Source organism: Nansenia antarctica (genome assembly GCF_963989245.1).
Source record: "Nansenia antarctica genome assembly, chromosome: 16".
Classification (NCBI taxonomy): Eukaryota; Metazoa; Chordata; class Actinopteri; order Argentiniformes; family Microstomatidae; genus Nansenia; species Nansenia antarctica.
The window spans coordinates 17,354,392-17,381,624 of record NC_137686.1 but is presented as its reverse complement, the minus strand read 5'-3'; the positions used below and the strand labels follow the sequence as shown (position 1 = coordinate 17,381,624).

The 27,233-nt window shown below is 40.8% G+C and overlaps 3 protein-coding genes across 4 annotated transcripts in view; 1 reads left to right on the top strand and 2 right to left on the bottom strand.

The window, feature by feature from the left end:
- Window positions 1–7,937: 7,937 nt before the first annotated feature.
- LOC308172034 (uncharacterized protein) lies at window positions 7,938–16,492 on the bottom strand (the record flags this gene model as incomplete). Its single annotated transcript, XM_080546944.1, has 23 exons — window positions 7,938–8,588; window positions 8,687–8,737; window positions 8,836–8,931; window positions 9,104–9,166; window positions 9,582–9,671; window positions 9,871–9,960; window positions 10,089–10,178; window positions 10,832–10,921; window positions 11,113–11,202; window positions 11,393–11,461; window positions 11,718–11,801; window positions 11,906–11,992; window positions 12,280–12,363; window positions 12,473–12,541; window positions 12,868–12,930; window positions 13,065–13,127; window positions 13,614–13,703; window positions 14,104–14,193; window positions 14,441–14,527; window positions 14,714–14,782; window positions 14,932–15,015; window positions 15,425–15,511; window positions 16,489–16,492. 23 exons carry the CDS (start codon window positions 16,490–16,492, stop codon window positions 8,044–8,046), a joined length of 2,235 nt encoding a protein of 744 aa, XP_080403070.1. The 3' UTR covers window positions 7,938–8,043.
- A 694-nt stretch (window positions 16,493–17,186) lies between these two features.
- LOC308171604 (dehydrogenase/reductase SDR family member 1-like) lies at window positions 17,187–21,125 on the bottom strand. The gene is made up of 9 exons (XM_080546480.1): window positions 21,045–21,125; window positions 20,304–20,450; window positions 19,793–19,936; window positions 19,478–19,557; window positions 19,138–19,270; window positions 18,798–18,941; window positions 18,328–18,397; window positions 18,083–18,163; window positions 17,187–17,867 (listed from the first exon to the last, which is right to left on the bottom strand). The coding sequence occupies exons 2-9, from the start codon at window positions 20,445–20,447 to the stop codon at window positions 17,731–17,733; spliced, it is 933 nt and encodes a 310-aa protein (XP_080402606.1). The 5' UTR covers window positions 20,448–20,450; window positions 21,045–21,125; the 3' UTR covers window positions 17,187–17,730.
- A 5,605-nt stretch (window positions 21,126–26,730) lies between these two features.
- Window positions 26,731–27,233, top strand: part of LOC308171885 (uncharacterized protein) — a 29,451-nt gene continuing 28,948 nt past the window's right edge. For both annotated transcript variants that reach the window (XM_080546795.1, XM_080546794.1), the window contains exon 1: window positions 26,731–26,867. In XM_080546795.1, coding sequence (XP_080402921.1) covers window positions 26,795–26,867 — 73 coding nt within the window. In that variant the 5' untranslated portion in view covers window positions 26,731–26,794. The remainder of the gene's footprint in view (window positions 26,868–27,233) is intronic.

Sequence of the window (27,233 nt, the reverse complement as noted above, 5' to 3'; positions counted from 1 at the left end):
TTCTAGGATAACGTTCTCTATTTTTTTTTTTTTTAAATGTTGTGTGATAACCTTCTTAAAATGTTAAGTGACAACATTGCTAGAACATTATGCCCTAATGTTCTTGAAAATGTTTTCAGCGGGAAGTTTTCTTTAAGTTCCCAGAATGTTCTAGGATAATGTTCTCTAAAAACATTTTTTAAATGTTGTGTGATAACCTTCTTAAAATGTTAAGTGACAACATTGCTAGAACATTATGCCCTAAAATTCTTGAAAACGTTTTCAGCGGGAAGTTTTCTTTAAGTTCCCAGAATGTTTTAGGATAATGTTCTCAAAAAACATTCTACAAATGTTTGGTAATAACCTTCTTAAAATGTGAGTTGACAATATTGCTAGAACATTACACCTTATGTTCTCAAAACATTTTCAGCTTAAGTTTTTTGTTTGTTCCCAGAATGTTTTAGGATAACGTGCTCTAAAAACCATTCTAAAAACGTTTGCTTATAACCTTCTTAATTTTTTTACTGAAAACCCTGTTAAAACATTATGCCTAAACATTCTTAAAATGTTTTTGAGATGTTATTAAAAATTCAAGTTTCAGACTTGCACCAATAACCGAGGAGGCTGAGGACGTGGCAGACCAATCAAACGAATCTGATTAGATTTCAGACCAATCAAACGAATCTGATTAGATTTCACGCCTGACTGAGATGTTCAGTGGTCGGGCACAGGTAGACGGTTTTAGTTGAAGACAGCACAAGGGAACGGGACACTGTGGATTAAACGGTAAGATTACAATAACTGTTTTTAATTGATTAACGTTACTTTGTATGGATACATTTACTTTCTTGACCACAAACTAACCGTTAATGCGAATAACGTGGAGCGTGTGTGTTGTCAGACATTGCTAGGAAGAAGGGCGCAAAATTAACTTTTATCCACCGTCCAAATCGACAAATTGGTGAACGTTCAGATTTTACCAGCCACTCAATAGATTAACGTCATTGTTGTTGGTTTTTTGGCTGGTGAGTGAAGCAAATCTACCAGCCCAAAAGTTTGGGACAGGTTTGGGAGCTAGCTAGCAAGCTATAGCAATCTAGCTAGCACAATTACTAGCATTCTACATGTCTATTTTACATGGATATTACTTGGATATTTACAGTAATTACTGCATAATTAACGGCCTGTAATTTAAAGGGCTACCAAAAAGACTTCTGATGAATCAGAAACTATTCTGATTTTAAATACTATTTTTGTTATAATGCAGGTGGATAATACAGGTGGACCATCCATGACTGAGGACAGTGATACAGGTGGACCATCTGTGACTGAGGACAGTTCAGAGTAAGGATGTGTCCAGGGATGATGTTTAAGAATGTGTCCAGGTGCAGCAGCAGCACTTGAGGGGAGCAGAAGCCCCACACTGTTCGAGGACTAAATCAAGCAATCAACACTTTGGGAATGCCTGTCTGTCATGAGGATATGTACTGTCAGAGATATGTACTGTTGCAGTGATGATAGGTTCTGACTTCCATGTTTTCAGTATGTACAGTATATGATGTTTTGCTTTTTTTTATTTATATATATGTTCTCAAATGAAGCTGTGGCTGCCTCTCCCTGTCTCACCTCTGTTGTTAATGTTAATAAATAATGATACATTATGTTGAAAGACTTGAATATTGATGTTATCAAACTTTTACATGTGTTAATACGTTTAGCTAAAAACATTTTAAGAATGTTTGGGCATAATGTTTTAACAGGGTTTTCAGTAAACATTTTAAGAAGGTTATAAGCAAACGTTTTTAGAATGGTTTTTAGAGCACGTTTGTTACGAGGGGGGTCAGCGAGGATGCCTCCCCGATGCCTCTGCTGGTTGAAGAGCAGCATCACTCCAGCCCTGGACTAATTACGTGATTATTGTCACCTGTGAGTGTTTGTATGTGTATTTAGGTGTGTCCCATTTCCCTGTTCCCTTGTCAGTTGTTCGTACTTGTTAGCGTCTTGTGAACCCTCGTCTTTCCCTTAAGAATATTGTGCATGATACTTGTCCCTGTCCTTTCGGTCCTGGAGGACTTTACCTTACCTGTCGCTACTTCCAGGTATTATTGACTATAATGTGTGTTTTGATTTGTTTGTGTTTAAGTGAAGTTTGCTTTTAGTAAACGGAGCCTTGTTTGCTCATCTTTTGTTTTCGCTACTCGCAGGTGTTTTGTTTTTGTTATTAGTTATCGACTCGCTACACAGAGCCTTGCTTGCTCTCCTTTATTTTTCTGTGGTTCTGTATCACGGTCCTATGGATATTTAGTGTATTCATCTCAGTAAAGAGAAGTTTATTTTATTCATGACTCGACCTCAATTCCTCTGAGTCGCACCGCACCGCACATGGGTCCAACACCACTCTACATTTAGAACATTATTCCAAAACGTAACACACGTTATCCTAAAACATTCTGGGAACAAACAAAAAACTAGCTGAAAATGTTTTGAGAACATAAGGTGTAATGTTCTAGCAATATTGTCAACTCACATTTTAAGAAGGTTATTACCGAACATTATCCTAAAACATTCTGGGAACTTCCCACTGAAAACGTTTTCAAGAACATTAGGGCATAATGTTCTAGCAATGTTGTCACTTAACATTTTAAGAAGGTTCACACAACATTTAAAAAATGTTTTTAGAGAACGTTATCCTAGAACATTCTGGGAACTTCCCACCGAAAACGTTTACAAGAACATTAGGGCATAATGTTCTAGCAATGTTGTCACTTAACATTTTAAGAAGGTTATCACAACATTTTAAAAATGTTTTTAGAGAACGTTATCCTAGAACATTCTGGGAACTTAAAGAAAACTTCCCGCTGAAAACATTACGAGAACGTTCTAGGTAACATTCTTTGAACATTTTTAGAACCAAAAATTGCTAGCTGGGTAGACATTAATGCAAATAATTTGCAACAGAAATTATTGAGTGCTCTTGAAGAAGATGAGGGTCTAGCGCCACTCATTGACAAGGCTGCTTTATGTAGTTACAACGCAATGATTTGGTAACATTCGCAATAGTGTAGTAATTATACCTAGGGTTAGGGTTAGTCCAATGGCTCAGATGATCATTTGTTTAATATTTATTATAGTGAGAGAAAGAGACACAACAATGGGATATGGTTTAGGAGGAGTGTTGCTTCGAGTAAAAATCTAGAGCAAAGTGCAAATAGATAACTGCGTAACTATGAAAGCACCAGGTCTCATATTTCACACCATAAAACGTCACGAAAACAATACAAAACTGTATTTCAACTTCAATTTCTGAATACCTCTCTGCACACGTCATGAATACTCCTGCACCGTTACTTACGTTGAATCAACCTGTCCAAACGTGCGTTCTCTGTTGCTGGGAGACTGCTCTTTCAGCTACCTCCTCTAGTCCACAGTGTTATGGAGTCGTGATGTCGTGACCACGGACAAATGGAAATCGAGACGTAACCGCGCCATTACTACCGTAATGGTCCTAAGAAAAGTATATTTTCCGGCCTACTATTACTGTTATGAATGAATGAATGAATGAATGGTCTTTATTGTCATTAATACAGTACAGGTACCATACAACGAAATTTAGTAGGGGGGGCTCCCCTGGTGCTTGGAAAAAGACTAAAAACAAGAGGGCCAAGGGTAAAATAAAAAAGGGAAAAGAGCTGGTTTACATAAATAAAGGCTATGTACACCATCTACTATACTATACTACTATACTACAATAAAACACTGTGCTGTACTCTATGCTATGCTATAAATATCCTAACATTTCCTATATCTGAACCTTATGTACACAAGGGTTGTCATATTGCACATAGTATTGTTGCACATTATATTATGTGCTCTACACGTCCAGATAAGGTCGAAAAATGTGTTGACACACATACAAAAAGAAAACACAGACAGTCGTTCATACCCACATTTTAATTGATAGTTTCCTACCTTGCATTTTAATCACAATTGTACATATAATGTTATGAATGCAAAGCACAAAAAAATAATAATAATAACATAATGTTAAAACCAATATTGCAAAATATATATTGTAATATCGTATTGTATGAATAAGAGAGAGGGAGTGAGAAGCCTTGTAGATCAAAATAGGTCACGTGGCAGTGGTTCGCCCATTGATCAGTGCATGTTTCCCCCACAAGTGACCAGCATGCTCCATCGAGGTATCCTATGGTTGTCTAGTGGTGATGTTAGGATTGACTCTGTGTACCCTTGTCTAAATGTAAGGGGTCTAGTGGTGATGTTAGGATTGACTCTGTGTACCCTTGTCTAAATGTAAGGGGTATGGTTTGTGGACGGTGGGGTGGGGGGGGGGGGGACGGCCCGGGGGCGTGCGGGGGATATCCCTTATTTTCGGGAAAATATCCCTTATTTTCAAATCCCAATGTTGACAGGTATGCTCTGGCTCCGTTTTCACCCCTAATCTCCGTTTTGCGCGTTCACGTGTAGCCTGGTCCAACCAGTGCTTTTACATTCATCATCGAGGTACAGCTTACCCTTTTTTTAGACATAGCTGAGTCAATCGATTTCATTTTGTGATGAAGTCATTTATTCGTTTTGCATAGTTAGGTATAAGTAGGTTTCAAAGTCCGCGTCTCCTTTTTTACGCGTTAGCCGCTTGAAACTCAAACTGGGACGTGGCCAGATTTCTGTACAGCCTCCTCAGCCCAGTGAATGAATGAATGGTCTTCCATGAATGAATGAATGAGTGGGCCTCCAGCGCAGCGACCGCTTCGTCCACCTTGGAGCGCAGGAACTGTGGAGACTCCAGCATGCGGAGCAGGTCAGAGTTGTCCATCTCCAGCAGCATGCCAGTGACCTTGGGAGCGATGGGGTGCATGCTGTGGATAGATGAGAAACGCTCACCTGGAGGGAGGGGGAGAATAAATATCAGTAACAGTAATTATACTAACCTAATGGGGGATTCATTGAAACAAACAAATAGACTCGCCTATCATTTGCTTCAGGTCCTCATGGGGAACGGCAGCCAAAATGGAGTCAGTCCGAAGCTCCTGGTCATGGATAGCAGGCTGCTGCATGGGGATCTGTGGCTGGGGAGCCATGTGCTGCAGGAGGTGTACACCAGCTGTGTACTTGTTACGGGGCACAGTGTGCATCCGTGCTGTAGCTGCGTCTGCACTGGCAGGGTGCTTTCTCAAGGCCTGGGTAGCTGAGAGGGAAGATAATCATAATCAAAGGGATATTTATGGCAAATGTTTGGATAGTGCTCTTTGGGGCAGGATTACTTCACTAAATATACTGACCCGTGCGCTGAGAGGTCATCATAGGGGGAACCAGGGAGGGCGTGGCCTTCATAGCATTGAAGGTCTTAGGCCTGGTAGCCGACGGACACATGGCGTTGGTGGGCGTGTTCTGGAAGTGCTGAGGAGGTGTGTCTAGGAGATGAGTGGGTCTCAGCTGAGCCAGCTGGTTGGTGAAGTCCGGTGCAGCACAGTTCTGGGCCTGTGGAATGGCCGCCATGAAGAACCCAGGTGGGGGAGCAACCTGGTAGGGGTTGATGCCTGGGTTGGGAACGGCGCAGCCGCTGGCCGTACTCTGCACGTGCTGGTTGGTTGCGCGAGCCTGGCGCTCCTCCTTGCCCTGGGCCAGGGCCACGTACAGGGGCTTGGTGGCCACGATGCGACCGTTCATCACGGTCACGGCCTTAGTGGCGTCCTCGGGGGAGGAGAAGCACACGAAGCCGAATCCCTTGCTGCGTCCGCCCTCCGTCATCACCTTTGCGCTGGTGATTGTTCCGAAGTGGGAGAACTCTTTGTGCAGCTGCTTGTCGTCCAAACAATCGTGCAAGTTCTTGACATAAAGATTGACACCCTGGTAGAGAGAAACTGTGTTTTACTAAGATGTTTTTCATGCCTCAAATACATCAACAATGCTTACCAAGATTATGAGCTTTCTGATACAGTATATGTTTGTTCATATACACACACACCTGGTATCTGGTCCTGTGGCCCTGATTTATATGCTCAAACTGGCGCTTCAGCACAGTCTGGTGCTCTCCTCTCTTCTGGGCACGGCCCACGTAGACCCGCCTCCCATTTAGCTCCTGGCCGTTCATCTCATCAACGGCCCTCTTGGCATCCTCATGCCTTTCGAAGTTGACAAATCCAAAACCCATGGATTTACCAGCGTCATCGGTCATGACACGGACACTCAGGACTGGTCCAAATCTTTCAAACCTCTCCTGAAGGCGTCGGTCGTCCATATCCTCTCCGAAGTTCTTGACATACACGTTGGTGAACTCTCCGGCCCTGGATCCGAGTTCAGCCTCTCGTTCTTTGCGCGTTTGGAAGAACACTTTTCTGACGAACACTTTTCTGCCGTTCAATAACGTGCCGTTGAGTCTCTTAATCGCTCTCTCAGCAGCCTCCTTGGTGTTATACTGCACAAAGCCATAGCCTTTAGCATTACCATTCGCGTCAGACGCTACCTTGCAGCAAAGGATGCTCCCAAACTCCGAGAACGTGTCGTAGAGGTGCTTGCTGTTGAACGTCTCCACTAAATCCTTAACGAAGATGTTGCCGACCCCACTGAATGTTGCCGACCCCATCCATTGAATAGGCGCACTAGGATTCATGTCTTCAATTTTTTGGGGGAAAAGAACGAATAACGTTTATCTATCTAGCTCTTCACAGATGAATTGCAGGTAAATGAACGGCATGTGTACTCTAGCTGGATTCTAGAACTCCAGCTGCATGTTCTATGGTTGTCATCAATCACTTATGTTTTAGAAGAATTCTAACTTCAGACACTGTGACCTCACAGTTATAGCCAGGGTCCATTTTGTCAGCAAACCTATGTAGGGGTTCATGAGGAATTCCTTCTCCAGCAGATGTATTTAACATGAATAAGGACATTGGAGAGAGAGGGGGGGGGGGGAATAATTAAATTGTAGAGTTGACCTATATTCATCACAAATCATGTCATCGCAATCAGACAAGTTGAAATATGACTCAAAACTTCCAAGTAGCATAGAACAACTTATTATAGAAATTAATTAATAGAATTAATTAAACTAATTTGTTTGTTCATTTTCTACAACAACTGTTCAACGTAGAAACATACAGCACATTGTCACATGTTTAAATAACCTTTTTCTTATACATTACTGTGTATAGACATAAAGCTACAGATTTCATATATTGCTTCTAGCCGTTTCCCTTTTTCTTTTCAGTAAAACTCTTTTATGGTTTATGGATACCCAAGTGTATCAAAGTTAGCATTTTGGTGGCAAAAATACCAGAACTGTCCCATCTCAAATGCTTTGTAATACTGATATAACTACAGTAAACAGATAATAATAATAATAATAATAACTTTTTATTTGTATAGCGCTTTTCCTGCAAACGTTGCAGCTCAAAGTGCTCCAATCATTATATAATCATAATTTAATTATTTAGTCTTTTTTTTTTTGTAATAAATTATTTATTGCAAAACAGTACACATGAAAAACTCACATTAATACACCAAACAAAATAAGTGTCTGCCCTGATTTCCCCCCCCCCCCCCCTATCTTACCCCCCCCCCTCCCACACTATATACACATGAGTAACCCCCCCCCCCCCATGGCGATAACATCCCTCCCACCCCCCCCCCCCCCCCCCCCCCCATGGCGATAACATCCCTTCCACCCCCCCCCCCCCCCCCCCCCAAGGCGATAACATCCCTCCCACCCCCCCCCCCCCCATGGCGATAACATCCCTTCCAGTGTAGACTGGAGAGGTTTGGAGGGGAGCCACCCCTCCTAAATTTCGTTGTTTGGTACCTGTACTGTAGAAATGACAATAAAGTCCATTCATTCATTCATTGAGACTAGGGCGAATTGTAGAGAGTTTCCTTTTCACAGCTGCAGTCATATTTAACAGTTTTGTACAATGCCGGAAATAAAAGACAATTTCGTAATTCAAGCGTCAAGCTTTATTGATGAATTGAAACAACAAATATGTTTTGACATATATTAATGAAAAGATATGAACATTTGATTTGTACTGCAATTACACATGTCACTTAAGTCTTTATCCAAGACACCCCATTGAGAACAGGGGAGAAGACAATTGGACTGTTATAATCCGCACAGGCACTGAAGAATGGGAACCATGTCTCTTTGAAAACGTATTTACCCATTTTATAGATAAGAGTCCTGGCATTTGCATCGTAGAAGGTGACCTCTCCCTTCTCATACTCAAAGAGCACACCCACTACAGTTGGTTGCACTGGGGGGATGCCAAGATTTACTCTCCTATCCCCCATCATAACAAGTTCACCCTTGTAGTTTGAGACCATGGTAATGTAGCCACTGTTGGGTCGTAGTGAAACAGCCTGCCTATTTGCTGAACGACTAGCAACTCCTAAGTTGTAACATATTTGTGGTACTTTGACCTCCCAGTAATGCCTCCCCTTGTCAAAGCCAGTCTTCCCAAGAACACCGAGAGACGTTTCATAACGGCCCGGATTGTCACTCACGTCCTGTGCTTCAGAAACTGTTATCGTTGTGCGATCTTGTGACAGGACGAGTTTACGATGGGCTGTGTCCGGGTCTAAGACAACTCTCACTGCAGGTTGAAAAACAGGTGAAAAACAGTCAGTTTATGAACAAATATGATTTGGGACATATCAGTGTTTACTGAGGAAAATGGAACCAAAAACATACCAGTCTTAATCTCTTTGTCATCAGCGGCGGCTTCTTTTTTCTTCTTCAACTCTGGATTAGAAGGAATGATCCAAATAATTACATTAAAATCCAGAATTTTATTTGACATCTGCATTCATGTTGGACAGGAGGTCGTCCTCAGCCCTCACCATCACATTCAGTCTGCAGTTTGTTCATGTCCTCGTCCTTCTTCCTCAGCTCCTCCCGAAGCAGATTCATCTCCCTGTCTTGCTGCTTTTCAAGATCTGAGGCAGACGTGACAACAACACAATTCAATATTTCACAAATGGCAAATCTCACCATTTCTGTTGTTCTGGAGCTCAGCACAATTCTTAAAATGTTTCTTCTGACAAAGAATGTCACCAGAATGGGTGCTATAGGTAAGGATATCATTTGGAACATGTGAATATGCCAAACCTTTATTTATGCGATCCAGTCTTCGATTTTCCATCTCTGTGGCTTTGAGTTGTTTCTTCAGTTCTAATTTGAGGAAGAGATAAATCAATCACAATGCCAAAATTCCTCAAAAACCAAATTCTAGCCAAAGCTTGAGATGGCATGAAATAAATAACTGCTCTAGCAACAACATTGTAGCCTATCTACAGTATATGTTCTTCAAGTATTTCCTTTGTAATTGTATGCTAATGGTGTTCAATGGTTTGTGTTACTTATTCAACTTGTGTAATAGTACAAACTGCTCAACCCCTTACAACATACAATTATCAAACTACAGTGTTACTACACCGGTATAGGGGCAACTTAATGTACAGTGGTACAGCTAACGACTGAAGGATGAGACATGGAGCATCTGAGTAGCTATTGGACAATGTAAGAGTTACAGATGCCAACATGTGAGATACTGATGATGAATACACAAAAAACGAAATTGACGAACCAGAGACATCAAATGCAATTGTGTCTTTGTCTTTTTTTGCCTCAGTCTCTAGGGCTTTCTTATTAGCCTGAAGAGCAATAATCTGCTGAACTAAATAAAAACAGAACAGAACAGAAACAGATTGTGTAGTTCAGTTGGAGTGAAACACAGTAAACACAGAAACAAAATATCTATAAAACAAAAGATTTGTTGTCGAAATACGGTTATGTGATAAACACACATAAACAATGAAAAATACTAACATTAAATACATATTCCTTGATTGATTACTATATAATCGTCAACATACTCAAGTCAGCGTTTTTTCTGTCCTTAGCCTCAAGTAGTGATTTATTATCTTCAAGCTGCTGCATCTTTAGGTCCAGTAACCTTTGAAGTTCTGAGGAAAATAGACACACGGTTTACTAGAGAACAAGCTACCAGCTGTTGCATTTACATTTAGATAGCATCCATTCTCTATTCCTATCGTCTTCATTTATTCCACATGGCTTTTATAGTAGAATTTACCTTTGAATCTGTCAGCACTTGTCTGTTTCAGTTTAGGTATTTCTTCTGATAATTCCTGCTTTTCCCAACGCAGTGCCATGATCTCAGCAACTGAATCAGAAAAGCAGAGTAGTTGGCTGGAAATTGTCCAAGACATTTTTGTTATGGAAAAGATGACATACCTTTTGATACTCAAAATCAATATATTTGAAAAATACTGGGAGAAATTGAACATTTGTATGAAACGTGACATCTTCTAATTTAATACCCATTAAGAATATATTACCAGTAACATGTTTATTGAAACACCTCTGGACTTCTTATTTTCTCCCTTTTTTCCCTTCTTTTTCTTCTTTTCCTTTTCACTTTTTTACCCCTCTGTTTAGGGGCTATGCTTTGTTTCTTTACCCTTTGTTTTACCATTTAAGATAAAGATGTAGATATGATGTTCTGTCCATGTCTATGCTGAAACCCAATAAAAACTCAAGTGATAAAAAAAAAGAAAAGCCTAGTAGTTTGTCACTCTGAACCACCCTTCCAGAAAACGTCACAGAATAAATCACCATCTAATTGAAAATTCCTGCAAAAGAAATGGTTGTGTCCATACCTTTGTACATTCATTGTATTGCATTGCATGAATTATTTCATTATTACATTGGATTACTGTATAATACATTAGTGTTTTCTCTTTGTTTTCTGATTGCTAATACTTTCTAAATTAGAAACCGTGGTAACACATGTATATATACAGTATGACAACTTACCCAGTCCAGGAATTCTAGTGCCAGATTCTACCGCTTCATTTGTCTTTTGCTCCAACTTGTTATTGACCTTTTCCAGTTGATCCTCAAGCTCTTTGAGACACAAAGGAAAGGAATTCTATTCCTTCAAATATTCTCCACTTTCATTAATTAATTAAATTAACATTTTAATGATACAGTATGTGAACAATTTAGTTATTAAACTTCTATCAAGCTATCAAACATAAGCAAAAGAAACTCTTATAACTGAAGACTGGTACTAAGGATGGACAGATGGCACCCACCAGCAATCTTGTCCTCTGATGTCTTATCGAGCTCTGATGCTTGCTTCTGTAGTCTTGCTATTTCATTTTGCAGTCCAATGAGCCTCAAGACTGAATGAACAACAGAAAACATTATTCAAAAGATTCAGGGAGACAACATTTGTTACCCGGATAATTCATCCAGGCTTCAGGGAGCATCAACACATGACAAGAGCCAACCCTAGATAACCTTAAACAACCCTAAAACAAGTGTTAATCCACTAATACCTTTTTTCCTGTTACATTGATTATGGTTACTCACTCAGTTTGGAGTTGTCGTTCGTCCTGTCGTTAATGCCATTGATCAGGTCATCCAGTTCTCTCTCAAGCTCTGTGGACAAGAGAGATAGAAGAGTGGATGTCATGACAACACTAATTGGACTGGTGGGCCGATGACTGACACAATCCATCTAAAGTAGCAGTAAAGGACTGTCCCTTCTGTATGGCTGCATCATAAAGCATAACACATAAAACATAAAGCATTTGACTAATATCATCATATAATATAGAGTAACATATTTAGGTATAGAAATGCATCCCTGGGCAAAGACGGCCGTATTATTATCTTGATAAGGTCTGCAACTCACCAGCAATCTGGTCAAAGCTTGTCTCATTTGCAGCCCCTGCCCTCAGATCTGCAATCTGACCCTGTATAGCAATGATCTTTAGAACTGAAACAGAAAAGGATTAAGATTGAATGTTTGAAGACTGTATTTCAACAGGTTTTTGCTCAATATAGAAATGAATAAATACATGAATCAGTCAATCAACTCACTTCGCTGAGGTTGGGAACTTGTCTCCTCTAGCTCTTTGGTTTTCCTCTCCAGTTCTTTGATCTTTTCATCCAGAGTCTTCTGCAGCTCTGAGAGACAATGAGAATTGTGTTAAATTCAGCAAGTGATTTGAATTGTCAATAATTTAAAAAAGTAACATTCGATGTAAAAAGCTTCTAATTTTAACAGTTGATTGAGAAATAATTGAAAATAAATGCCCCTTTTGCGATCATTAAAGAATAATAAGAATACACATTTCTATTTCTATTTCCTGAATTGACTGACTTAAAATTCAACTGATCCCCAACCCTGGTAGAAACAGACATTTATTTTGCGATGAATAGTAGGCAAAGCAACAGAACAGAACAACACTCACCAGCGATCCTAGTCTCGGCTGCAGGGGTCAGGACCCTTGCCTTCAGCTCCTTAACCTGGTCATTCAGTGACGAGAGCTCCAGAACTGAAACAACACATTTGATGAGCTGAACAGAGGCAGAAGATACATCGAAGACCAGTTCAACCATGTTTAGGGCCCAGAGTTTTTCTAGACCATGTACGAACCTACTCACTCAGTGAATTGACACGATCAGTTTTTTTGGCTAGCTCTTTTAGTTTGTCATCCAGGTCATCTTGTAGTTCTGCGAAAGACAAACAGATTTGTTTCCCACTACATGCAGTTGACTGGGTATGAACAGCAGACACTAAGACATTATGAATTCAAATATGCTCTCTTGCTGTGCAAGAAGAATGCATTTAAGATTTATCCCAGAAATCCAATTACTGAAAAGCAGGGGAGGCTGGTCGAGGTAGAAATCGGAGGATGGCCTCACTGAAATGCATGGAACAAAATGAGGAGAATGATATCAAATCACCACCCGTCATTCCATGTGTTCCAAAGAGCCCGTGCTCCGATTTCTACCAGTCAAGGAAAGCACAGGGAAAGTCAGAGAGAGGTGGAGCTCACTGTCATGGTGCTCCTGGACCCCAGAGCACTGTGCTGCTTTGTCCTTCAGCTTTTTCTGCAGATCTGGTTTGAGGAAAAAATAGAACATTATGTATAAATTCATCAGATATGTGCACCTGTTTCTGTAACAGCTGTTATGCTCAGAGCAGGTTGTTTCTAGTTGGACATGGCTGGTGCGACAAAAGACGGAGAAATACCTTTGTTTTGTGCCTGAGTTTGGGAGTTGTGTTCCTCTTGGACCTCAAGTTGTTTCTTCAGAGCTGTAAATCACAGCACATTATTATGACACATATTAGATTAGGTTAGATTAGATTTAACTTTATTGTCATTGCTGAGTACCAGACAACAAAATGCAGTTTAGCATCTAACCAGAAGTGCAAATAGTGATATAGTGCAAAACATGATATTGTGGATAAAATAGAATGTGTACAGTTATGAAGTGATAAGTACAGTAGATAAGTACATAGGATATGTACAGATATGAAGTGATAAGTACAGTATGGTTAATACAGTAGGTAGTAGGTATCAAGAGATGGATAACAGTAAGCTATGTACAGTATGGTGTATACAGATGTATAGATTAGCGACTAGTATCTAAAATGAGGTAAATATAAATACAAACAAATAAAACAAATATAAAAAAGATAAATATATACAAATATGTGCAAAATATATGGTATGTACATATACATCGTCCGTGTGCAACATAGTATGAATGTATGAATTTCAAAAGTCCAAACTCTTACCAGCAACCTCAGCAGCAGATAACTTGCTTTGATTAGCTGCATCATTTTGTAACTTTCTGAGTTGGTTTTGTAGGTCCAGAACTGTTAGAACTAAGAGACCCCAAAAAGGACAATTGTGAGTTTAAAAAATAAATAAATGGTTTAACTGTGAGAAGATACATCACCAATAGGACTGTCTTTTCTTAAGAACCTGTTATTTTCACACGAAAAAAAACACTTCTTCAGTTCTCCCTTAAAGATGTAGGCTATAGTTCTTTCATCTGTGGTTTGCAACTGAAGTTCATGTATAAATGATTCAATCAAGGAGTGTGAGCATTAAGTTCAATCAATCATTTATTTAAGACAATTGTCTCTGCCTTACAAGAAGAAGAATACAAACAAAAGAAACAATAAATACCACAAAACAATTTTAATTTACACCTCACCATAGACCTTCCAAAAGTAAGGTACAACTCCACTGTACTCCCTGAACAGCTCTTTCTGTACTCACCTTGGTTTGCATATGCCCCGTCCTTCTTCTTCAGTTCATCAATAAGACCCAGAAGCTGGTTCTCCTTAGCCTCCAGCAGCCTCCGCAGCTCTGAGAGAGGTCATTCAATAAGTAACGGCATAAGCCGTATAGATTACCACTTCTATAGGAGTGTTCTATCTTCTAAAGGAAATTATGAAATTGACCCTCCTCAAACCTTCACTACATCAAACTATACACACCGTCCCCTATTGTCAGAAGTCAATGAGACACATATTTACTGTGGAATTGTAAAAAATATTCATCCAGAGACCAGAGATTTGCCTTTCTTCATGCGGTTCTTATGAATGACACTTACGGTTTTTCTGGTGTGTGGTCTCACCCAGGCCTGACAACTCCTCCTTGAGCTTTGCCACCTGGTTCTGTAGTGAGATGATCTGCAGCACTAACACACCAGAGGGAGGAAATATGAAGAAAAAGACATCAACAAAGCTCAGGGTTTCATCATCCAAAGTGGCTAGGTAATAAATAATAATAATAATAATAATAATAATAATAATAATAATAATAATAATAATACTTAGTTATTATATAATAATAATTCATAAAACCTAGTTCAGTATAAACTCACTCAGTTTAGTGTTGTCATTATTCCTGTCTTCCATCTTATCAACCAGGTCATCCAGCTCTTTCTGTAACTCTGTGGAGAAGATGACCAGCAGCAGAGGTTCAGATGGTTGAATGCTGTTTCTTCCTCTGCAGCGTTTGAGTTCTACCCTCCATGCCTGTAGTCCTTCTCTCCGAAATCACCTTGTCCTTCTTATCAACGAGACATCATTTTGAACTCACCTGCAATCAGGTCAGAGTTGGCCTGATTTGCTGCTCCTCCCTGGAGACCACGGATCTGATCCTGCAGGACAAGTATTCTCAGGACTGAAACACACAGCGACGGAACACATTAGACCATGCACAGTGCAGAGCAGGAAACGGGGGCGGCTGTGGCTCAGGAGGTAGAGCCGGTGTCTAATGATCGCAAGGTCAGCAGTTCGGCGGTTCGAGGCATATGCCACATGTCGAGGTGTCCCTGAGCAAGGCACTGAACCCCTAATTGTTTCAGTGTTGCCGTCTATGGCAGACCCCTTGCCTAGAGCATAAATGACCAAATTCCAACAATTGATCGCATGGAAATAAAACTATTATTATTATTATTATTATTTTTATTATTATTATTAAAACGTAACCTACTATGGTTAGATGAGCCTCTTTTGTTCATCTCATGCCATGCCGTACAGTAAACCAATTACAAGTGTTACGAGCTGCATCAGATCAGTTGAAAACTCACGCCTTTGTGGGTTAGAGCTTATCTCCTCCAGTTCTTTGCTCTTTATTTCCAGTTGTTGGTTCTTCCTGTCTAGTTGCTTCTGCAGCTCTGAGAGATAAATACAGATAAATACAGATACATACAGGTGTGAGGGATGAGAGATACATACAGGTGTGAAGGATGAGAGATACATACAGGTGTGAGGGGTGAGAGATACATACAGGTGTGAGGGATGAGAGATACATACAGGTGTGAGTGATGAGAGATACATACAGGTGTGAGGGATGAGAGATACATACAGGTGTGAGGGATGAGAGATACATACAGGTGTGAGGGATGAGAGATACATACAGGTGTGAGGGATGAGAGATACATACAGGTGTGAAGGATGAGAGACACATACAGGTGTGAGGGATGAGAGATACATACAGGTGTGAGGGATGAGAGATACATACAGGTGTGAGGGATGAGAGACACATACAGGTGTGAGGGATGGGAGATACATACAGGTGTGAGGGATGAGAGACACATACAGGTGTGAGGGATGAGAGATACATGCAGGTGTGAGGGATGAGAGACACATACAGGTGTGAGGGATGAGAGATACAAACAGGTGTGAGGGATGAGAGACACATACAGGTGTGAGGGATGGGAGATACATACAGGTGTGAGGGATGAGAGATACATACAGGTGTGAGGGATGAGAGATGAGAGACACATACAGGTGTGAGGGATGAGAGATACATACCGGTGTGAGGGATGAGAGATAAGGAAGACCAGGGCTTTCGGAAAACAATACCTTACTTACTGTGCAAGTTTGGGCAACACTTTGTTTTTGCTTGGTTAAAAGTGTTATTACCTAATAATTGCATGTCAATTGTTCCCCATCAATGAAACAGGGGAGGGGACTATGATTCGGTATGGTATATCACAAGCTTTTTCACCACTGGGACAATTTTGATGAAGCTCGGGTGAATGATGGGTCTTGCACTGTTTGTTTCAATATTATTTTCAATCTTATTCCCAAATTCGTTAGGCTATAGGCCTATTGCATTAGGATACACTCCTGGCTCTGCACATTGCACCCATTATGACATTTTAATGATGAATCGGTGTCACTTGGAAACTCTTAAACAATCTCTATGGAAAGACACACATTCTTTACAATAGTTTTTAAAAATGGTCCCAGTGGTGTCGGAGAAGAATGTGTGAAATAATTATGAACAGACAGAGACCGAATCATAGTCCCCTACCCGATTTCATCAGTGGGGGACGATAACAAATAATATAATTGTTGTTGCCTTGGTTTCATGAGGTGTCACGTGTTACAACATGGATACTACGGTACAGCAGCTTAACTACCGTAAATATTCCCAAGAGCAGAATTTTTCAAATAATTAAACTATTGCTGTTATGTCACGCCTGTACTGGTACAGTTACAGATACAGATAAGGTAAAAAAAAATATATGTAAGAAAACTCTTTTGCAGTTGACACATTATCGTGACGTTAGAATTATAAGGTTCTATCTCCATTTTTGTCAAAATTGAGTTTTTGACATAATCTGATCCATTAGGTGTTTATTAATGCCTGTGTGGTGTTATTTTTAAAAATGTTGACATTTTAAAGTTAGTAATTCATAAATACAAAGGTTCCATCTCACAAACAATAATGGAATGTAAAAACTTTGACGCTCAATATCTCTGAACTACCCTAAACGGAGATAGAACCTTATCATTCTAAGCTCACGTTATGTCAAAATAATCAAGACCCAGCTGTTTATTAGAATCACATTTTATTTGAAAGTTTTCCACCTTGCATTTTGATCACTTTTCGTACACATTATGTTATGAATGCAAAAGCACTGTAAAGATTCACATAATATTACCAATGTAGCAACTATCGATTGTAATATAATATTGTTTTGTATGAATAAGAAAGAGATTGAGAAGCCTGTAGGTAAAAATATTTACACTTGGTGGTGCTGTGCTAGTTAAAATAATCTGCCAATGTTTGTTTTGAAAATAAAAGCCACATGACAGTGGTTCACCAGTGCATATTATTTCCCACAAAAGTGAGCAGCATATAGGTAGGAATTAGTGTTTTTTTACCCAGCTGAATGTCTCAGCTGGCATTATGTCACTCAATGTTCAAACAATGCTTTAAAAAAAAGAATCCGTCATTTCATCCACCTACAATAGCATTACATAGGACAAAAAAAGCCTATAATCATGGTCTTATACAGTGCAGACATAATCAAGATGAACTGTATTTCTATTAATAAGATTACAATACATTGCTACAACTGCAGCCGTATATGGGAATTGATCAGAAACGGCCATTAGCGAGGGTAAGAACAAACCGGGGAACCCTCAAGAATGAGGGCACGATCGAGGAGAGCCAGGAAACATAGGGGACCTGGGTCAGGAGGAACTTGATGGAGGTGTAGTCTGTCACACTGCGGCCTGAAAGGAACGTGTGAGAAGGAGAGACATTTGTTATGTGGGTATGAAGAGCAGTACATGGAGAGTGCTGTGACTTTGTTTGGAGAGACAAATATCTGTTTATGAGGGGAACTTATAACAGATTATATTGCTAATAAATGATTACTATACTGTTTATAGCACTTTTGCGCAGTCAGCTTTGCCTTAAAATTAGTGATGTCTGGATCTTGATTTACCGTCAACATCTTTGAGCGTGTAGCGCCTAGCCAGGTCGCAGGTCATCAACACTTTTCCTGACAGTGACATCAGATTCTTATCTTTAAATCAGAAACAGAAACCACACAAACATTCAACATTGGAACAACCACATTTAAAACGGAAAAGTTAGTGTGATAGCCAAGACATAACACAACATCTTGAAAAGGGCAAGAAAATTATATATACAACCTGTGTAACTTTAAACACAGTTGGGCTTTCATACCTTTTGCCAGCTCAACAATGCACTTCCCACTCAACTCTGTTGTTTCTCCATTGGCAAATACTTCTCTGAACTGAGAGAAAAAGAGTCTCGTTACAACAAACACATTATATTGAAAAGAAAAGTAGTCTAATTGTATCTTTAAAGAAAAAAAACATTTTAGGGCATTTTTGCTTTATTGGATTAGAGACAGTAGAGACTGACAGGAAGGAGGGATGAGAGAGAGAGGGGATGACATGCAGGCTCGAAGGCCGGAATCAAACCAGAGATCCTGTGATTACATGGCATGCACCTTAGTGAGCTACGCCACCCAGGCGCCCTAATAGTTTCTTTTAAGTGTAATTTATGAAACAATATATAGTTTAGAATCAGCCAAATGGGCGCAGCCTGAGCTTCTGTATGGTCAAAACTTTGCACCACTCTCTCTAACATGTGACCGACACAGACATAGCAATAGCACTTCATCCAACTACCTTAGGATCAACACCTGGTGGGGCATCTTTCTCAAGGATCAGCTGAGACACCAGCTCTGTCTGAACTGCTCCTGGCCATAGGCTGACCGAGGCCACTCCTCTGCTTCTCAGCTCAACTGCTGTGTCTGCAGCCAGCCTGTCACACTATAGGATAGGGACAGAGGGAGTGTGAACCAAGACAAAAGGAAGAGTAGCAGGGGGATGAGAAGATAGGACGGAGGGAGTGATACAGCATGTAGTATTCGTTCTTCTGGTCACACTAAAATAGGCACTGAAATGAAATTCACTTAAACTGAGCAGATAGATGTACAATATCACACAACTAGGGAGAGGGACTCACCGCAGCCTTACCAACACCATACGACACATTGAAGAGATACCTCAACCCTCCCATAGAGGATATAACCACTATCAATCCCCGGCCCTGTGCCACCATCATCCGTGAAGCATACACAGAGCAGAAATAGTGCCCCCTGCAGGAAATATAATAATTTGTCAACACATACTGTATTAGTCAACGCAGTGAGTATCAGGTGGAATTTACTATTATTATTGAGTAATTGTATCCATTACATCCATATAGGTAATCTAACATTGAGTGGAAGGAAGGTCAGCCAATCAGGACCCAGAAACTGGGTTGTTAGAATGGTGCAGAGCAGAGCAGGAAGATGACTCAGTACCTCAGGCCAGTGTTGTTTATGGTATCCCAAATAGATGGGTCTGTTTCCCAGAACTTCTTTCCCATATTTTCAAAAATAGCCTGAAATTACAAAACATTGTTTAATTATCTGAGTCATATGATACAGTTTAAATAATAATGACTGAGAAACCATATGAAATTGTGGCGAACAGTAACAAAATGTATATACAAAATAGTCAGTTATAGTTTTTACAGCCTCTGGCAAAGCTGCCACTTTGTGGATGTACTAATCCATAGTGATACCATTAATGTAATAACGCATAAGTCCTGTTTACCAGGCAGCGATGCCACTGACCTGTACACCAGCATACGCATTGTTCACAAGGATATCCAGTCTGCCATTCTGCTCGCGTTGGATTTGATCAAAAAGTTCTTTGATATCTTCCTCCTTTGAAGAGTCACAGATAACTGGCACACAGTTTCCACCCCTCTCTTTTACCTGTCATCGAGAATGGAGAAAGAAAGGTTTTCGGCTACTGTAGTCGTTCTGTACCATTCACCAATCAAAAATAGTGGTCCTCTCAATCACAGTGCTTACGGTCTGCGTAGGTACTCCCGCGTAGTTACATTTTTGAATGAATGAATGAATGAATGGTCTTTATTGTCATTGATATAGTACAGGTACCATACAACCTACGGCGTAGGCTACGCCTTAGATTTTACGCAGAAGTATAAATTGGGCTTATACCCCAAGTGAGCATACTTTAAAGACAATATGTAACCCTAATCCTTCCAGTTATCCCAGGAATCTTAGTTCAACTTTACTCTGAACTATGTAGTTGTCTATGTGCAGTGATTGTGCACACCTGTGCTGCAGTCTCCTTCAGAGTCCTCTCCTGACGCCCAGTGATGTAGACAGTGGCTCCTGCCTCTGACAGTTGCAGGGCGATGCCCCTGCCAATGCCCCGGGAGGCCCCTGTTACCACACACACCCACCCTGAGAGCGCCATCTCCTGTTGGGAGAGAGAGGGAGAGAAACGTTCATGTTGTTGACTACCCGCAGAGAGCACCACCCTCTCTCAATAATGCACAAAACTGTCTATTTTTATATTGATTTCATTCGTATTATAGAATTTGCAGTCAAGATCAATGTATGAAAAACGTTACAATTACTATTAGGCTACTAGACATTAATGCAAATAATTTGCAACAGAAATTATTGAGTGCTCTTCAAGAAGATGAGGGTCTAGCGCCACTCATTGACAAGGCTGCTTTATGTAGTTACAACGCAATTATTTGGTAACATTCGCAATAGTGTAGTAATTATACCTAGGGTTAGGGTTAGTCCAATGGGTCAGATGATCATTTGTTTAATATTTATTATAGTGAGAGAAAGAGACACAACAATGGGATATGGTTTAGGAGGAGTGTTGCTTCGAGTAAAAATCTAGAGCAAAGTGCAAATAGATAACTGCGTAACTATGAAAGCACCAGGTCTCATATTTCACACCATAAAACGTCACGAAAACAATACAAAACTGTATTTCAACTTCAATTTCTGAATACCTCTCTGCACACGTCATGAATACTACTGCACCGTTACTTACGTTGAATCAACCTGTCCAAACGTGCGTTCTCTGTTGCTGGGAGACTGCTCTTTCAGCTACCTCCTCTAGTCCACAGTGTTATGGAGTCGTGATGTCGTGACCACGGACAAATGGAAATCGAGACGTAACCGCGCCATTACTACCGTAATGGTCCTAAGAAAAGTATATTTTCCGGCCTACTATTACTGTTATGAATGAATGAATGAATGAATGGTCTTTATTGCCATTAATACAGTACAGGTACCATGCAACGAAATTTAGTAGGGGGGGCTCCCCTGGTGCTTGGAAAAAGACTAAAAACAAGAGGGCCAAGGGTAAAATAAAAAAGGGAAAAGAGCTGGTTTACATAAATAAAGGCTATGTACACCATCTACTATACTATACTACTATACTACAATAAAACACTGTGCTGTACTCTATGCTATGCTATAAATATCCTAACATTTCCTATATCTGAACCTTATGTACACAAGGGTTGTCATATTGCACATAGTATTGTTGCACATTATATTATGTGCTCTACACGTCCAGATAAGGTCGAAAAATGTGTTGACACACATACAAAAAGAAAACACAGACAGTCGTTCATACCCACATTTTAATTGATAGTTTCCTACCTTGCATTTTAATCACAATTGTACATATAATGTTATGAATGCAAAGCACAAAAAAATAATAATAATAACATAATGTTAAAACCAATATTGCAAAATATATATTGTAATATCGTATTGTATGAATAAGAGAGAGGGAGTGAGAAGCCTTGTAGATCAAAATAGGTCACGTGGCAGTGGTTCGCCCATTGATCAGTGCATGTTTCCCCCACAAGTGACCAGCATGCTCCATCGAGGTATCCTATGGTTGTCTAGTGGTGATGTTAGGATTGACTCTGTGTACCCTTGTCTAAATGTAAGGGGTCTAGTGGTGATGTTAGGATTGACTCTGTGTACCCTTGCCTAAATGTAAGGGGTATGGTTTGTGGACGGTGGGGTGGTGGGGGGGGGGGGGGGGACGGCCCGGGGGCGTGCGGGGGATATCCCTTATTTTCGGGAAAATATCCCTTATTTTCGGGAAAATATCCCTTATTTTCAAATCCCAATGTTGACAGGTATGCTCTGGCTCCGTTTTCACCCCTAATCTCCGTTTTGCGCGTTCATGTGTAGCCTGGTCCAACCAGTGCTTTTACATTCATCATCGAGGTACAGCTTACCCTTTTTTTAGATAGCTGAGTCAATCGATTTCATTTTGTGATGAAGTCATTTATTCGTTTTGCATAGTTATCGGTGAGGTAGGTTTCAAAGTCCGCGTCTCCTTTTTTACGCGTTAGCCGCTTGAAACTCAAACTGGGACGTGGCCAGATTTCTGTACAGCCTCCTCAGCCCAGTGAATGAATGAATGGTCTTCCATGAATGAATGAATGAGTGGGCCTCCAGCGCAGCGACCGCTTCGTCCACCTTGGAGCGCAGGAACTGTGGAGACTCCAGCATGCGGAGCAGGTCAGAGTTGTCCATCTCCAGCAGCATGCCAGTGACCTTGGGAGCGATGGGGTGCATGCTGTGGATAGATGAGAAACGCTCACCTGGAGGGAGGGGGAGAATAAATATCAGTAACAGTAATTATACTAACCTAATGGGGGATTAATTGAAACAAACAAATAGACTCGCCTATCATTTGCTTCAGGTCCTCATGGGGAACGGCAGCCAAAATGGAGTCAGTCCGAAGCTCCTGGTCATGGATAGCAGGCTGCTGCATGGGGATCTGTGGCTGGGGAGCCATGTGCTGCAGGAGGTGTACACCAGCTGTGTACTTGTTACGGGGCACAGTGTGCATCCGTGCTGTAGCTGCGTCTGCACTGGCAGGGTGCTTTCTCAAGGCCTGGGTAGCTGAGAGGGAAGATAATCATAATCAAAGGGATATTTATGGCAAATGTTTGGATAGTGCTCTTTGGGGCAGGATTACTTCACTAAATATACTGACCCGCGCGCTGAGAGGTCATCATAGGGGCAACCAGGGAGGGCGTGGCCTTCATAGCGTTGAAGGTCTTAGGCCTGGTAGCCGACGGACACATGGCGTTGGTGGGCGTGTTCTGGAAGTGCTGAGGAGGTGTGTCTAGGAGATGAGTGGGTCTCAGCTGAGCCAGCTGGTTGGTGAAGTCCGGTGCAGCACAGTTCTGGGCCTGTGGAATGGCCGCCATGAAGAACCCAGGTGGGGGAGCAACCTGGTAGGGGTTGATGCCTGGGTTGGGAACGGCGCAGCCGCTGGCCGTACTCTGCACGTGCTGGTTGGTTGCGCGAGCCTGGCGCTCCTCCTTGCCCTGGGCCAGGGCCACGTACAGGGGCTTGGTGGCCACGATGCGACCGTTCATCACGGTCACGGCCTTGGTGGCGTCCTCGGGGGAGGAGAAGCACACGAAGCCGAATCCCTTGCTGCGTCCGCCCTCCGTCATCACCTTTGCGCTGGTGATTGTTCCGAAGTGGGAGAACTCTTTGTGCAGCTGCTTGTCGTCCAAACAATCGTGCAAGTTCTTGACATAAAGATTGACACCCTGGTAGAGAGAAACTGTGTTTTACTAAGATGTTTTTCATGCCTCAAATACATCAACAATGCTTACCAAGATTATGAGCTTTCTTATACAGTATATGTTTGTTCATATACACACACACCTGGTATCTGGTCCTGTGGCCCTGATTTATATGCTCAAACTGGCGCTTCAGCACAGTCTGGTGCTCTCCTCTCTTCTGGGCACGGCCCACGTAGACCCGCCTCCCATTTAGCTCCTGGCCGTTCATCTCATCAACGGCCCTCTTGGCATCCTCATGCCTTTCGAAGTTGACAAATCCAAAACCCATGGATTTACCAGCGTCATCGGTCATGACACGGACACTCAGGACTGGTCCAAATCTTTCAAACCTCTCCTGAAGGCGTCGGTCGTCCATATCCTCTCCGAAGTTCTTGACATACACGTTGGTGAACTCTCCGGCCCTGGATCCGAGTTCAGCCTCTCGTTCTTTGCGCGTTTGGAAGAACACTTTTCTGACGAACACTTTTCTGCCGTTCAATAACGTGCCGTTGAGTCTCTTAATCGCTCTCTCAGCAGCCTCCTTGGTGTTATACTGCACAAAGCCATAGCCTTTAGCATTACCATTCGCGTCAGACGCTACCTTGCAGCAAAGGATGCTCCCAAACTCCGAGAACGTGTCGTAGAGGTGCTTGCTGTTGAACGTCTCCACTAAATCCTTAACGAAGATGTTGCCGACCCCACTGAATGTTGCCGACCCCATCCATTGAATAGGCGCACTAGGATTCATGTCTTCAATTTTTTTTGGGAAAAGAACGAATAACGTTTATCTATCTAGCTCTTCACAGATGAATTGCAGGTAAATGAACGGCATGTGTACTCTAGCTGGATTCTAGAACTCCAGCTGCATGTTCATTGTTGTCATCACTTATGTTTTAGAAGAATTCTAACTTCTGTGACCTCACAGTTGGGCATTGGAGAGAGAGGGGGGGGGGGGAATAATTAAATTGTAGAGTTGACCTATATTCATCACAAATCATGTCATCGCAATCAGACAAGTTGAAATATGACTCAAAACTTCCAAGTAGCATAGAACAACTTATTATAGAAATTAATTAATAGAATTAATTAAACTAATTTGTTTGTTCATTTTCTACAACAACTGTTCAACGTAGAAACATACAGCACATTGTCACATGTTTAAATAACCTTTTTCTTATACATTACTGTGTATAGACATAAAGCTACAGATTTCATATATTGCTTCTAGCCGTTTCCCTTTTTCTTTTCAGTAAAACTCTTTTATGGTTTATGGATACCCAAGTGTATCAAAGTTAGCATTTTGGTGGCAAAAATACCAGAACTGTCCCATCTCAATGCTTTGTAATACTGATATAACTACAGTAAACAGATAATAATAATAATAATAATAATATCTTTTTATTTGTATAGCGCTTTTCCTGCAAACGTTGCAGCTCAAAGTGCTCCAATCATTATATAATCATAATTTAATTATTTAGTCATTTAAAGGCAATATTAAAAAGATGGGTTTTTAGTCTTGACTTGAACATATTTGCTGAGGTTGCATCCCTAATGTAAACTGGCAGGAATTCAGTCAAATTTACATTTAGATGAATTACATTTCTGCATTACCTCACTTTCGCTATGGTCCAATAAAATCACACAGTGGCTTTGGCTACTACACTCACTTTATTAGGAACACTACTACTGTAATACTGGGTAGGGCCTCCCTTTGCTCTCAAAACAGTCTCAATCCTTCGTGGCATAGATTCCACAAGATGTTAAACATTCCTTTGAGATTCTGGTCCATCATGACTTGATAGATTTTTCAGGTGCACTCTCAAGTTGTGAATCTCCCGTTCTACCACATCCCAAAGGTGTTCTATTGGATTCAGATCCGGTGATTGGGAAGGCCACTGTAGAACACTCAGGCTCTTTTTGATAGGGCCAAGGCAGGCAAGTTGCAAAATAGAGGCAGGTCAGTTAGGGTTTCAGCATTAAACATCACATCATGTTATGTAGGCATGGCTCTGTAAGTTTCGTTCTCAAGGGTTACATTTTCCAATTTCAATACGGACACAATGCTTAATATATAGTTGTATCCACTTATAATAATCTCTTTAATCCAATGTTTAAAGTTATACAACAGCAGGAACAGAAAATCTGGAATTCCGGGGGAGTCTGTTAATATTCCACTCTTCCACATAGTTTGAAAGGCAAACAGTTGCAATTAGGCTCTCCCGAATGTCAGGTAATAGGCTTATAAAATATTTGTTCTAGCTGTAGATGCACTAGATGCAATATTATAAAATATTTGTTCTAGCAGGAACATGCACCATTTTTCACATAAGGCACATTCCAATTGAGATAAAGATACATTATGTTCCTCCATAAATGTGAAATAGTTAGTGCTGGTGCATGCACTCATTAATCATAGCTTACACACCCCAAAAAGGCAGTTCATGCTTGTGTGAATCATCAGTTACAAATCATGCAAACCACTTTATTGGGTCTAAGATCAGGGTGAAATAGGCTTTTAGATAGACACAGATTAGAATTGGCATGCTCCTGATTCTCTGAATGTGACCCAGGAGACACTGCCAAAATGCAGTATCAACATTGACCAAACCCCTCTGCCAGGAATACAGTCTTATCTAAACTCAGGTATACTGGAAGTGATGCTCCAACTTTGCTGTTGACCCATGCCTGACCCATGATCTGAACGCAGATAAAAGGGTAGATGATACTGTATAATCTACCCTTTTATCTGCGTTCAGATCATGTTACTGGATGATTGTGGATCGATGTCAATACCAGACAGACTCCCCACACCAGTAATTGAAATGTTTGATAGATGCTCTGAAACCACCAATCAATAAGTTAATTCATTTAGATAGATGATTCTGTATATAACTAAATTATTGAATACATTAGCAGAGAACGTGCAAACTGAATAATGATGACTACAAATGAATATCAAACTAACAATGATTTGATTTAGCAATAAGTCTACTTGTCTAAAATACTTGACGCTCCTCCTACTTGTTGTGTAAATACCAACTATTGGGTGGATTGAGAAATATAAACTGGGAGAGATAGTAGCTCTATAAAAGGCAGACAGGGTTCCTACTGTCAGACGGACAGACAGACAGACAGACAGACAGACAGACAGACGGACGGACAGACAGACAGATAGTGGTCAGTCAACACAATGGCTGGGATACAAGGTCTCTTCTTTGCCAGTTGTTTTTTCTTGCTTTTGATGATTGGTCTTGGAAAACATGGTAAGATAATTTCTTCCTTTAGAAACTCAGGGCTAGTTTGCCAGACACAGATTAAGCCTAGCGCAAGACTAAAAAAGCTTATCCACTGGAGATTTTTCGTTTAAAGTGTGATTTAGTCCAACCTGTGTCTGGGAAACTGGCACTCAATGTCATCTCTGAAAATCACAATGAACCTAGTATAGGCCTACTGTACAAACAGTCCATGTTATGTGAAACATATTATGTGAAAACATTGATTTAGGCCAGTTTATGCATAAGTTTACTGCCTTGATACTTAATAAATATTATCTTTTAGTTTCACCCAGCCAGCATGGATAGTATTATTCCAGTCTATTAAAGAAGTTCTTTAATCTTTTTCTTAATTAA

Excerpts from the sequence above, each read along its gene's own strand:
- LOC308171604 (XM_080546480.1), bottom strand. The coding sequence starts at position 20,447 with ATGGCGCTCTCAGGGTGGGTGTGTGTGGTAACAGGGGCCTCCCGGGGC. Across the intron at positions 19,558-19,792 it reads ATGCGTATGCTGGTGTACAG|GCTATTTTTGAAAATATGGG; the intron begins GTCAGTGGCATC and ends TTGTAATTTCAG. Across the intron at positions 18,164-18,327 it reads CATTGTTGAGCTGGCAAAAG|ATAAGAATCTGATGTCACTG; the intron begins GTATGAAAGCCC and ends TCTGATTTAAAG.